Source organism: Argiope bruennichi, chromosome 10 (genome assembly GCF_947563725.1).
Source record: "Argiope bruennichi chromosome 10, qqArgBrue1.1, whole genome shotgun sequence".
Lineage (NCBI taxonomy): Eukaryota > Metazoa > Arthropoda > Arachnida > Araneae > Araneidae > Argiope > Argiope bruennichi.
In genome coordinates this window covers 81,413,651-81,427,708 of record NC_079160.1, presented here as the reverse complement: position 1 = coordinate 81,427,708, position 14,058 = coordinate 81,413,651, and the positions used below count along the sequence as shown (strand labels likewise).

The 14,058-nt window shown below is 27.1% G+C and overlaps 1 protein-coding gene across 3 annotated transcripts in view; it reads left to right on the top strand.

The window, feature by feature from the left end:
- The window catches only part of LOC129988669 (protein henna-like), a 48,098-nt gene that overhangs the window by 19,074 nt on the left and 14,966 nt on the right, over positions 1 to 14,058 (top strand). Inside the window, exons 1-4 of one of the 3 annotated variants that reach the window (XM_056096940.1) lie at positions 3,753 to 3,892; positions 7,775 to 7,900; positions 9,471 to 9,648; positions 11,251 to 11,345. In XM_056096940.1, coding sequence (XP_055952915.1) covers positions 3,866 to 3,892; positions 7,775 to 7,900; positions 9,471 to 9,648; positions 11,251 to 11,345 — 426 coding nt within the window. In that variant the 5' untranslated portion in view covers positions 3,753 to 3,865. Of the gene's footprint in view, positions 1 to 3,752; positions 3,893 to 5,470; positions 5,622 to 7,774; positions 7,901 to 9,470; positions 9,649 to 11,250; positions 11,346 to 14,058 lie in introns of those variants that run through there. The other 2 variants (XM_056096938.1, XM_056096939.1) reach the window with 2 other exon arrangements.

The window sequence follows — 14,058 nt, the reverse complement described above, 5'->3', positions numbered from 1 at the left end:
GTGTGTCAAATTATATCAAAATTGGACAACAATAGTAGATATGCATATAAACAAACATTCATCTTCATATGCAGAAATATTTTACAATACTATGTGTCGACGTACGTATCAAATGCGTATTTGTGAGGTGTAAAGATAAACACATATCTAGTGACGCAGAAAAATTAAAAGGTGTTTTTTTCATGCCATTGGCGTCAACTTTCGAAATTATTTCAGCTGTGCCACGGAAACAGTAATAAGCATATGTTACATGCACACTTTTACGAGTTTATAATGCTTGTAACTTTATAAAAGGCAAAAATTACCTCTTGAATTAAATTTTAATGTAGTTTTAGAAATTAGTAATTTAAAAGAATCATCCTTTTTCTATAAAAAATAATATGCAAATAATTATTAGCAAAAAAAAAAGATTATCGTTTTATAATTATCTACTTATTACATAATTATCTAATTATCACATAAAGGATAGTTATGAAAACATTGATCGAACTTGGAGATGAAGATACAAAACGAATTTTTTTCTTCTTATTCTTTTTAGTTTTATTTATTTATTTATTTTTGTCATCGTTCATAGGGACAGATACGGAATGTATACGATTTAGGTATAGTGGATTTTGAAACCTATGAAATGACAAAACCATGACTTAAAAAATAAGAAAATGACTTAAAAATTACAAACTATCATTTAATAAGCAATACTCAAAGTTTTTTTTACATTAGTTTAAAATGGAAGTCTTAAGTATATCATAATCATTAGCAATTCCCGCGAAGAATTACTAGGTCTGTTTGAAAATAGCTCTTGTTTAATTTTTTTTAAAAGGACATTATATTAAATGAAATAAATTCAATCAAATCTATCTTCAAGAATTATTTTTTTCCTTAAGGCTGATGAGAGAAAGTTTCGTTTAACGTTCTGTTAAAAAATTTTACGGAGAAAAGATTTCAAGCCTCTAGTTCGAAACATTGTGACAATATAATATTTTAGGCCTTATTCTGATTTTTATGTTTGATTTAATAGAATCAGTCGTTGCATTTTTACACAAAAATTTCAAACATCTCTTAATTTGCAGAAAGAATCTTGTTAAAAAGTAATATTTATCTTACCATTTGTATCGTTATAAAACTATTTTGTTGTCATTTCTAAATCAAATCAACAATCTCATAAAATTATGTCAATAAAATAACATGAAAAGCAAGATACCTCCATTATATTTGAAATAGAAATATGTAAGCAAGTCTTGAAAATTAAATAATGCTGAAAAAAATTATTTATTTCAATTAAAGATGATTTTTTAAAAATTGATTGGACGTTCCAATGAACTGAAACGTTTATAATATCTCGGCAGTTGTATTATAAATTTTAAAAAATAGTATAAAAATTCTAAAGAATAGGGTGAAATAAAATAAGAATCAGTAAAAAAATTTAATGAATTTGTGAATTTTAAGATGGTATACAAACAGCTTTTGAGCAATAATATTGTTACGGGGAAAAATCTGAACGGAGGGAGTACGGTGAAAAGTCGAACTCGCTCCGTAAGAGATAAGACGCTTTATTCTACACGAAAACACAATAGAAAAACGTAGCTGAAATGTACACAAGAACAGCACAGAAGTAGTAAATCAGTATGAAACCACAAAGTGCAAAGTATTCCGAGAAAGTTCAATGGACATAACACTCCAAGTGTTCTCACTTGACTACTCCACTCGTCTGCGCGCCTTCGCTTTTATAGCTCCTATAGCAGGACATTGAATGATCTAGAACAAATATTGGAGTTAGAGTCCTAATAGAGATACCATCAAAATCCTCCAATATTCGAGAACTTTCATTTTGTTGCCACAATCATCTCAGTGTTGTCAAATTGTCATAAAGGCTGAAGACCACCAACTCATTCATCCATTCACCAGTCATTACAATACTGTAAACTCTCTTCCTTACCATGAAACTAATTGTACAGGAAAGGAGTATTACAGATTGGTAGCAATGTCATAAAAAGTTATTAAAGAAAAATGTTAAACATTTCAATAAATTTTTATGAATAATCTAATTAAGTTTTTGAAACACTCTTTCTTAATAAACATCTAAAGCCTAAGAAATAACTACCTGTTGAATTTGGATAAACTTGATTCATCCTGTTTTTTGAGAAATGTATATATATATATATATATATATATATATATATATATATATATATATATATATATATATATATATATATATATATATATATATATATATATATATATATATATATATATATATATATATATATATATATATATATATATATATATATATATATATATAAAAGAGTCTAAAGTCATTACGAAATTAAAAGATGTCACATTATTATCTTTCTGCCAATTAATTAATATTTAAATGGTTTGATACTTCAATCAAGCCATAGATCATCCTAATTAAAAATTAGGAGATATTCCCAAAAAGTTGCATATTTACTGACTTTTTAATACTGCAACTATTCATAGTCAACTACCATAAGCAAATATAACCAAGAATTAAAAAAAATATTCTCAAAATAAGTCTTAACTATATATCTTAATGAAACTGTTTTCCCTAATTTTCAATTAAGTAGACAAATTAATAAATTTATAAATCAGTGAATATATTTAATACCTTCTCAGATCTAAATTTTGATCTGAGATTAGTGGTTGGTCCGTATATTAACTCTTTTTTTTTTTTTTTTTTTTTTTGTAAAAACCTGTCATTATTTAGGGGACACCGTCTCGTAAAATTTCGCTTTCACAATAATTCAAAAAATCTGAATGACACCAAGAGTCTTGACATTATAAAATTTTTAGGTTACAAACGTTATTACACATTGCTAGCTAGTTAATGACATTCAAGGGGTATTCAGAATCTTATCTTATTAAACTAAATGCTGAAATTTAGAAAGTCAAATACAATTTTTCCTTGCAAACAGAGAAATATAGAATTATTGGTTAAATGAAAAAAAAAAAATGCGTATCAGAGATTTAAAGTGATTTAAAAATTAATTAGAAAAAAAGTGCATAATTATTCATTTTCATTCAAGCAGTCTTCAATAAAATCATACGCGTTTTTAAGGCTTTTTATATAGTAGTTTATTAAAAATCGTTACTTCTATTCCTTCTTTATAAAACATTACAATTGTTACTTTGTTAACAATCAGTAGATATAAGAATTTCTTAAACATTCTGTTTAAAAATAATTTCACCTTGAAAGAAACATTCAATATTAATTATTTGATAAAATATAAAAACTGAATTAAAAATTTTATTTTTATTTCCTACGAAAAATAACTACATAAAGAATAAGGAAACTAGAACATTATGAGTTTTAGAAAGATTTCTCTAACAATTCGGTTAGATTGTTTCATTCACATTTATAATCCATTGCATATTTCAAAACGATAAAATATCTAGTTTTTATTTGCACAATAATTTCTTATTGATTCAGAAATCAAAATTTTATTTATTTTATAATCAATAGAGCTTTTATAAAAGAACAATCAAAATAAGATGTAGAGAATGGCAAATATTTATTCGATATATAGTAATTTTTCTTCCTTTCTTTCTTCAATCTGTTCGTCACAAACACAAACGTCATAGACATGTTGGTAAACAGATTTTTCTTTGCGAAAAAGCAAAGCAAACATAAATAAATACGACTCAAAATCCATCTGAATGTCAGCACCTGCTTTTTCGGATTAAATTACCTCTTCCTGTGCCTTTAAGGCCGCCAAGGCAATGACGCAATCGCTGGACGATCTGAAGTCAGAATATTTGCCCTATATAAATGGCAGCGATACTAAACAAAAAGCGAAAGCTAATTTTCAAGTCTTAGTGAAGAACAGAAGGTTTTTGCAGAATGCCGAGCAGAAGGTGGATCAAACAGGTTAGTTGATTCGATCGTCTGCAGTTAAACACCGTTAAGGTAACGGAAACCTTGAAATTCGAAATGATTTTCGCTTAAATAATATGTATTGAAAAATCGTTTGGTATTATGTAGCAATAACAAACGATAATAATCACTTATAAAGAAAGAATTCTTTTTATTTATAATTAGAGTCTTCAGTATGTAATTGTCAAAACCATTGATTAAAAAATATAAGCAGATTTATGGAAGAATTGTAAGATAAAGTTCTAAAAAAATGTGTTTTTTTAACGTTTTTCTCTCCTAGAGGGTTAAAGAATTTATATTAGATGTATCTTATAAAATCCAACATACGTATTTTCCTAGTTGATTCTAATCAATTAAAATGTTTCTTTGAGACATATTTCAATAAGAGAAAATTTAAGATTGATTTAGATTTTATTTCTTATTTTTATTTTTGGGAATAATTATCGGATGTTTCTGTCGAATTCAAATGGTTTATATATTTTAAAAATGAAAAGAATTTTATGACTTCTTTTTCTTACTGCTTATTATTAAACATAATAAATTTTACAGAAATATAATTGTTGTTGATATAATTTACATGTAAATGCCTATAAGGCAAGTAACTGAACAAAATCATGATTTCTGTAATTCAAACATTTAATTTTAATACTTCATGAGCTTGAGCTAAGATTCCGTTGATTCAAATTTTAGAATTGAGTCATGATTCATTTTGAGGAACATTTCCAACGCATAGAACAAATACGAAGTAAAATTTTCGAACAATCAATTATTTTATGCATAGCAACATATCTTGTCGCTAATTTTTTATTAAATAACATTTTATCTGTATGCGACTTTGACAATTTTTATCATATGAGGAGTTATTTGACTATTTTCTTCATTATATTTTTTTCTGATGCTTTCGGTTTTATTTTAATACTTCATGAGTCCAAAATAAGATTCGGGGAATGAAGTTCAAGAATTGTGTAATAGTTCATTTTGAGAAATACTTCGAACGTAAAGAACAAATGCGAAGAAAAATTATCAAACAATAAATTATTTTTTTAATAACAACAATTTTTGTCCTTAATATTTTTATTGAATAATATTTTGACTACATGCGATTTTGACAGTTTTTATCATATGGGCAGTTATTTGTCTCTCTTTGCTTTTTTCTTATGCTTTGCATTAAATTTTAAATTCATTTCCTTTTGGCTATTTTTGAATATAGAGAAATTTATTGTAGTTTTTTTTTATTTGCGTACAGTATAATTTCATGTGTAATTAAATCTGTATTTTGGATTTTTAGAATTGCTAACCATTGGCACATTACTAAATTTTTATATTAAGACAAATAATAAGCAAAGCATTTTGATACTTAAATACAGTTTTCACAAAAACAAGAAGCGCAATATAACTTCTAGAAATTATCAAAATTTATTCAAGTCAAGATAACAAAAAATGTACCCTTTTCATTCCTGCCAAATTTCTCGAGATTTGTCTAGGGCGCTGATAAAAAGAGATTTATATCAGCGCAACGACGAGCGAGGTCAAATTGCTCATTCGAATGGAGCTTTATAGAATTAAGAAGAGCAGATCTCCCAGCTCCTTAACTAATAAAAAGATCAAATCGAATCTTAAGGTCAAACAGTCATTGAAGTATTCTACTTTTAAAATGCATTCAGTTAGTTCAATATCACACGCTTCTGAAGTGAGAATAGACATGGACAACTATCATGATAAAGTAAGTACGAATTTTGCTTCATAATTTTAACAGCTTGAAAAATAATTTTTATGTTATTAAGTTTGTATTAGTAATAGAGGTGCTAAAGAAAGGGAAAATAGGAGACGACATATTTTACGGCATCATTTGGTGGCAATCCTTTCTATCCTTAGTAATGCAGAGGACTCAGTTGAGCTCATTTTCTTAGAGGAATCACTTGGCAAATAACAAAGGAGAAATATTTATATTCTTTCACTGATTCAACTTACTTTCATCCATTATATTTATGAGCCACACGAAAACATTTGTAAAATCAATAGCTTCCTTTATTTACATTATTTTGTTTATATTGCAGTTTATTTTTTTTTATTGATTTCTATAAATACATAAATATATTTTGGATATAGAAACTACAATATTACAAAGAGAACTCAAACTGGTTAAAAAAATTATGATATACGAATACTTTTTTCATGCAAGGTTATTTTTAAAAACAAATATTTTTTTTTGAATATATGGAGATTTAAACAGTAAGAGTATTTTATGTGAATTTTTTAAAACAAACTTTCATCAATATATTAATACACATTTTTTTAATTTAAATTATTTTTACTTTTTAATCTGGATATCAATTGTTTCTCAATCTTTCGTTTTTAAATAGAGCCTCTAGTGTGAATTTAAAAATTGATATATTTAATGAATAGCTAATAAGTTCTAAAATATTAAATGGTTTTATCATCGAGAACGCACATATGTACAAAATTTCAAACTTTAGTGGTTGATGAAATGAGTGAAATATCGATCACAAAATCCCATCATCTCAAGCATTCAATATATCGTTTAATAAAAACGTTTAAAATGCTATATAAAGTATATTTATTTATTAATTCTTGAAAATTCTCCAAACTTTCTTATTTTCAACTAGAAATATACTCTTTAAAAATTCCATATTAAAATACTATATTTAGAAAAAATAATTCTTAAATTAAGGTATCCGACATGCTTAAAAACATGAATTTGGATAAAAATTCGCAATTTTTTTTTTAATTTTAAAAAATAGGTACGTTTCTATTTCCAGTGATATCTTTATTTTGTCTCTATTTCAATTAAAAGCCAAGTTATAGCAAACTATTGGCATATAAGTGGTGCTTATTTATAAACATTTAAAAATTTTCCATGTATTTTCTGACGAACAAGTTTTTTACATATTCTTTTTTACGAGTATGGTCATATCTCAAAAAATAATCAAGATATCTTAAAGAAATTTATAATTAGTGCTCGTTATGTTATCCAGTATATAATGAACTATGGATTTGATGTTGATTGCTCTAGAAGTAGAATTATGATTGTTTAATGTAAATATTGTTTAGAAAAATTCCAAAATTTCATAGAAACTTCATATATTATGTATATAAATTTTATTTTTGAATATAATTCTTAGGTAATAATTAGTTACACTCTAATTTATGTTGCGCATGTAATGCTACAAAGAAAAATAGAAAAAAAACTGTAACATTTTCTTTCTAGAACAATTACTTTTTTAAAAATAAACTGTAACATTTTCTTTCTAGAACAATTACTTTTTTAAAAATAAACTGTAACATTTTCTTTCTAGAACAATTACTTTTTTAAAAATAAACTGCAACATTTTCTTTCTAGAACAATTACTTTTTTAAAAATAAACTGTAACATTTTCTTTCTAGAACAATTACTTTTTTAAAAATAAACTGTAACATTTTCTTTCTAGAACAATTCTAGTTTTTGTAAATAAAAACTAAAATTTACATAAAAATATGTTTTTTTTTCAAAAGCTTTAAATAGTTTCACTTTTATTCATTCTTTTATCCTTATATTAATAAAAACATCTATAAATATAAAAATATTTGTTTGTTCGTTTTGAAAAATCCCCTCCGAATGTAATCGGATACTTAAAATATAAAATCATTATTAACTATTAAATAAAATTATTTAAATAAGCGGCACCTGATTTATATTTAGATGTCACAAAGAGTTAAAAAAACAAATGTAATAAATCTTTAGTTTTTGCAGCACCACAAAAAAAATATTCTTAGATTAAAAATGAACCAGATCTCAAAATGGGGGAAAAATCTGTTATAAAATTATTTACATAGAATTACTTAGAATTTACATTACTTTTTTTTTTTTTATTCCAGGAGAGCCGGAATGGCGAAGGCTTCTCGAGGAAAGAAAGCGTGGAGAGAAATCTTCACACCATGATCATCCTTTTCTCGCTCAAGGAAGAAGTCGGAGCCTTGGCGGAAGCTCTCAGAGTATTCAAGGTCTCTACTTTCTTCTTTTAAGCACTACAATAAATCAAGATAATATTTTTTTTCTTAATTATTTCAATAACGTGGCATCTCTTGATCAATCGTTTGGAGAATCAAAAACGAAGAATATGATAAATTTTTTCTTATTAATTTTGATATTTAATGATATATTGAGAAATTTTCTTTTTCTTATCTTACCAGTTTCGGACCTTTTTTCTTTTCTCTTTTTATAAAGATCAGGGTACGATATTTTTCTTCCTAAACAATGGTATTAAGTGAAATGGTACAGTAAGCCTGAAAATGTTAAACCAGTTTATATGAAAATTAATATTTTGTCAATTATTATTTTTTTTTGATTATTTATCACTGACACTGACTTATGCATTCCTCTACTTTATTACATGAATTAAATGATTTTTTTGGTTACTTATTAAGTTGATGCTCTTTATTTATTTCGAACAAAACATATTTCTCTTACCAATAATCATTTTTGTGTAAATTCCTTAAGATATAAATGGTATCATTATAAAATTAATTATTGTCGAGATTTATATGATCAAAACTTGTGTGATTAGAAACAAATGTTAAAAGAATCTTTTATTATGTTTAAAGTTTTGTATGTATGTTTTTATTATGTTTATGATTGTAATTAATTAACAACATTATTTTAAAACTATATTCAATACTGCATCATATTTCTAACTGATAACATTTATGTTTCTTTGTTTATGTTTAATTCAGTTAAATTAACATTCCATTGTGGTGAAACTTTAAGAAAATTTTGGATTATCTCGTAATTTTAAAAAGTTATCAGATGACGTCGGTAACACCTGAGCCGGAACTCCTTAAACAAATTTTCACATAGTTATTGGAGAACATTCAAAACCGGCTGCATAAGACATATATACACTCCGAACTTTCAGTCATATCATTTCCGATCTTCCAAATCAAAGCCTCTTTGTTTTGTTTTTCTTTTCATTTTTTTAAGCTCCATATATTTTGTCCTCTTTTGTTGCTTTGGTTTAAAAAAAAAGGATTACGCGAACAACATTTATTTTTTTATAGAATTGGCAAATCCAAGCTTTATTTTAGTGGAATCTAATCAACAATTTTCATTACTTAAGATGGATTTCGTCGTTATACTATTGGCATAAAAGTGTCATCACATTTATGTCCCCCCCCCGTTATCATAGTTGTATAGACTTCATAAGAGAGACAAAATAATTTTGTAACAAATATTTCTGCATTCCGCCTTGATTACAGCAGTTTTTCAGTTAAAAACTGGGTCTCATGGAATTATTTTTAAAAATTCTGATGTATTATTCTTTATGAAACGAACTTTTCTTTACAGTATACTCCTATTTAAAAAGATTCAGCAAAATAATAAGTTGATATAAAATATATTTTGATGAAGGTTTTCGGAACCTAAAATTTAAAGAAGCATTCATTTTAAGAAATTTTATGTACGCAAATGCTTTTTTTTTTCATGTTTTGTGTACTTGATCAAAACGTTATATATTCCATTCTTGAAAAAATATAAAATGCATGAATTGTAGAGTTAAAACTAACTTATTTCATTTAGGACAACAAAATCAACCTTTATCATATCGAGTCTCGATCCTCCAAGAGGCTGGATGATAGCTATGAATTCATGGTTGAATGTGATACACGGGCTGGAAATATCAACCAGGCCATGGACCAAATTCGGGAAAAATCCATCTACATGACGATTATTTCGACGGATCATAAGGATAAAGCAGGTAACAAACTTTATTTCAGATTAAACAAAATTTGCATGTAAATCGTTAGAAAAAAATTTTCTTTTCAATTTCTGCAAAATATTAATTTAAATTCTAACAATTAAAGCTTACATTAGTATGACAATATACCATGTCTCCGCATAAAATTCTTCTGTGGAATTGAGAATATTACAAAATCAGATTTTTTTCCAAGTAAACTTTAATGATTATATAATCAAATAACTTATTTATTGAAATAAATATATATAATTTCGAATAATTTGTGGTACATTGAGGCAAAAGTCAGTATTTCGATCATATTACGATACATTTTAAATTGGCATGTGTCATAACATCTATAAAATGTTTTTGAAAATGATCAATTAATGATGGTTTAAATGGTTAGCTGTTGTGAAATTATGATCTAAAATGTGTAATTGAAAAAAAGAATCGATTACTATTGATTCTTTAAAAAAAATTTAAAATTTTACCAGGAATTTTACCATATACTGTAGAAAGTGATATAAAGTCATTTTATACAAATATAGATGTTGGGTATTAAGTATTTGGCATTATATCAGAATTGGAAAACTGATAAATTGAAAATAATCATGTAATAGCAAGCCGGAGTCAATCAAGCCAAGATGTCAATGCTTGAATTATGACAGCCATTGTGCAAGTGAGATAACACAGTGGCAATTGTTAAAAAATACGAATATAGGATACTATTCATTTCAGGATCCTAAGATTATCACTTCTTGAAGAATGTACTTCACTGAAGAGCGGTCCACAGAAAGATGAGAGGTTTTTAAACCTCGTAATTCCGCAAATAATCTGAGTTCACCCTATTGCTAAATGTAAACATATCCTACTTTCAATTTTCTCTTACCCCTTTTTTGATGAAATAAACACCTCCAGACGCATGCTCAAAAGCGTGGAAGATTTCAGAATCCGAAAACGAACAGTATATTTTTTAATCGCGTGTAGTGTGTGTATGTGTTTCCTTTGCATTTTGTAGTTTCATCATAATTGCCTTTCGAATGTAAAACATTTCCTTCATGTGTTTTTAAAATCGAATGCGAATGCTCGAAAAAAATACCCATTTAGCTGACACAACTGCTAGCTAAGTTCTTCCCTAGCTAAGTTCTAACTGCTAACTAAGTTCTTCTACCATCTATTCCCACATAGATGGTATCCAAACAAATATTGACTCCAAGAAAGATGTTTATAAGTGAAGCTTTAAAACATCAAAAACCAATGGATGAAGGTCAAGGTACAATGACTAGGTTTGGTCTAAAATTAATAAAGAATTTCTTTTGAGTGTTCAGAATTCAATAAATTTAAGACTTGGGTATTTCATTATCTTTTATGATTGATCGCAATAATTTTATAATATTTTCTCAAGTTGGTCTTCATTATTACGAGACATTGCACATTTTACTTAATCGCCACATATCACTTAAAAATTATTTTTCTTTCTTGTCAATGTTATGAAAAGGAAATAGTTTTATCTCATATATACTTTTTAATTTCAAATTAATTTTAAATTATATTGGTTCATTAAAACGCCCTTTTATTTATGTTATCTAACATTTTTTTCCTTCGTTTGTAATTTTTTTTTAGAAGCGGTGCCATGGTTTCCAGGTAAAATTAAGGATTTGGACAAGTTTGCAAACCATATATTATCTTACGGATCTGAATTGGATGCTGACCATCCCGTAAGTATATGAATCAGATTTGGTAGCCATAATTAAAATGTGTGAACTAGCATAAATGTAATTATTCGATGCTTTTTTGAATTTAATATATTTTAATGATTTGATTCAGAACTTTTAGGGAGCATTACATGATCTAATAATAATTATTATTATAATAAGAGGTAGTGTTCCTCCTAAACCCTTTTAGCCTTCCTAAATATTTCCACATAAAGATGCGACTGTATTAAAAGTGCTTGTACATACATTTTATATAATCAAACTTTCTGGTTTAACATTTTAGATCAAATTTATAGATTTCTGTCAGACGTTGAACGAAATTCATTCCTATGAAGTCCGTCTGTTTGTCACTCAAGTTTATATGAGTTCGATAACAATAAAATGTAAAGAGCAAGATTGATAAAAGCAACTTGAACATAGTCAGATTTGTATGTTTTGGTCCAATTTTGAACGAAATCCGTTAAGAGTAAGTTTGTCCGTTCAAATACAGGAGAACTCGATAATTTCAAAAAGTAAAGATCTAGATAAAATGTGGACCTAAAATATAGATTCATATCAAATTTTGAGCCAAATCTGTCAAAGAGTGGACCGTCTGTCGGTCTGTGATAGACGCATGCTCATAAACACAAAATTTAATAACCGGAATGATTTAAATCTATGAATTTGGTATGTAATCTTGTGACTATAACTATATCCGTGTGAAATAGATATGCAATAAGTATAAGCAGACACAGTTCCAAAAAAAAAAAAAAAATGCTTCGCATTCATAAAATTTTAAAACTTTGGAATTTCCCAAACTCTCTGAATTGAATATTGCTACGATTATAGTACTTTATTTATTATTCCGCATATAAAAAATCTTTTTACAAAAATACAAACATATTATATAGATACGCTAAACAAAAGCTATTATATTAATTATATGGTACATAAAAATTGGCTAAAAGAAAATAACAATTGAAACTAATATGGGCAATAAGAAAAAGAAGGGAAGCTAATATGGGCCAGATTTCTAAAAAAAAACCTAGTAATGCTATTGATAGTTTCTATTGTTTTTTCTTCTAATACCAAACTTATTTGCATATTATATCAAAAGATAAGCATTGTAGCTTTAATATTTATTTTTGGAACAACTTTCATTATTAAAAATCAGTTTAATTATATATTTGTAATGCTTTGAAAGAGTGAATTTTCAGTTGCATGTTCTAAATAAGTGATGTGAATTACATTATTGGTTTATATTAATTTGACAGAACTGCCTATCGAATATATACATGTTTATCTATATATGCAACACCCAATATACAGTGTCTCACAAAAGTGATGGGACACTTGTGCTTTACAAAAGGAAACTGTAATAAAACAAATTAAAAAAACATGTACAAATTTTTTGTGGGTGTGTTTCATACTTAAATTTAGTAACAATTATTACATAACATACATTTTGTCAAAATATTAAAATATTAATTTAATAAAAATACAGTTGTTTAGAACGGAGCAAAAAATAGCTCATATAAGTGATGGGACACCATTAGATATGCAACAAAAATCGTATGAAATAAGCAATAAAAATATTTTTGGTGGTTTTATTTTTACTCAAAAGCAATTGGCAATAATTTATAAAGTCGTCTGCAGTATTTCTCTCAGTTTGTTTTGGAATTTTTGTGTTTTTTAGCTTTGTGCAGCCATGAATGCTAAACGAAAAGAAACTTCGCCTGAAATTCGAAAATTATTAATTTGCATATTGAACGTGGAAAATCTATTAGAAAAATTGCTGAAACAGTTAACTTGTGCATTCAACAGTTTTCAATATCATTAAACGATATAAAAAGAATCATATTATTCAGGATAAAAGAAGACCTGGCCGACCATCAAAGCTATCCAATGGAATAAAGCGAATTATCGTTCGAAATATTAAAAAAAATCCAAGAAAGAGTGCTCCTAAAGTTGCTGCTGATTTACAAGCATTATATGGAATAATTGTTAATCCTGAGACTATTAGAAGGGTAATTCGATCTGCTGGATATCACGGTAGAGTAGCCAGGAAAAAATTCTCGTAAGTGAAAAGAATAGAAAACTCAGACTAGCTTTCCCAAAATCCAACATAAATAAGAATTCTGATTACTGGAATAAAGTTATATTTGCTGATGAGAGTAAATTTAATATATTTGGTTCTGACGGTAGAATCTTGGTGTGGAGAAAACCCAGGGAAGAATTTCGCAAACAGAACTTGGTGCCAACAGTAAAACATGGTGGAGGAGGAGTTATGGTATGGGGGTGTATGTCGTCAGCTGGAGTTGGTAAACATGTTTTTATTGACAGTATAATGGATCAGTACAAGTATATTGACATTTTAAAGCAAAATTTGAAATCTTCAGCACGAAAATTGAACCTTCATAACGACTTTAAATTCTACCAGGACAATGACCCCAAGCACACTGCTTTAAACGTTAGACTCTGGCTGCTGTATAATTGTCCTGAAACAATAAAAACACCACCACAATCTCCAGACTTAAATCCCATAGAGAATATTGGGCAAAAATTGGAATCAAGAATTCGCAAACACACCATTTCTTCAAAACAACAATTAAAATCGGTGCTTCAAGAAGAATGGGGTAAAATCACTCCAGAAATCACAAAAAAATGAGTCGAATCCGTCCCAAGAAGATTAAATCATGTTTTAAAAGTAAAAGAAAATCCACCAAAATATTAAAAC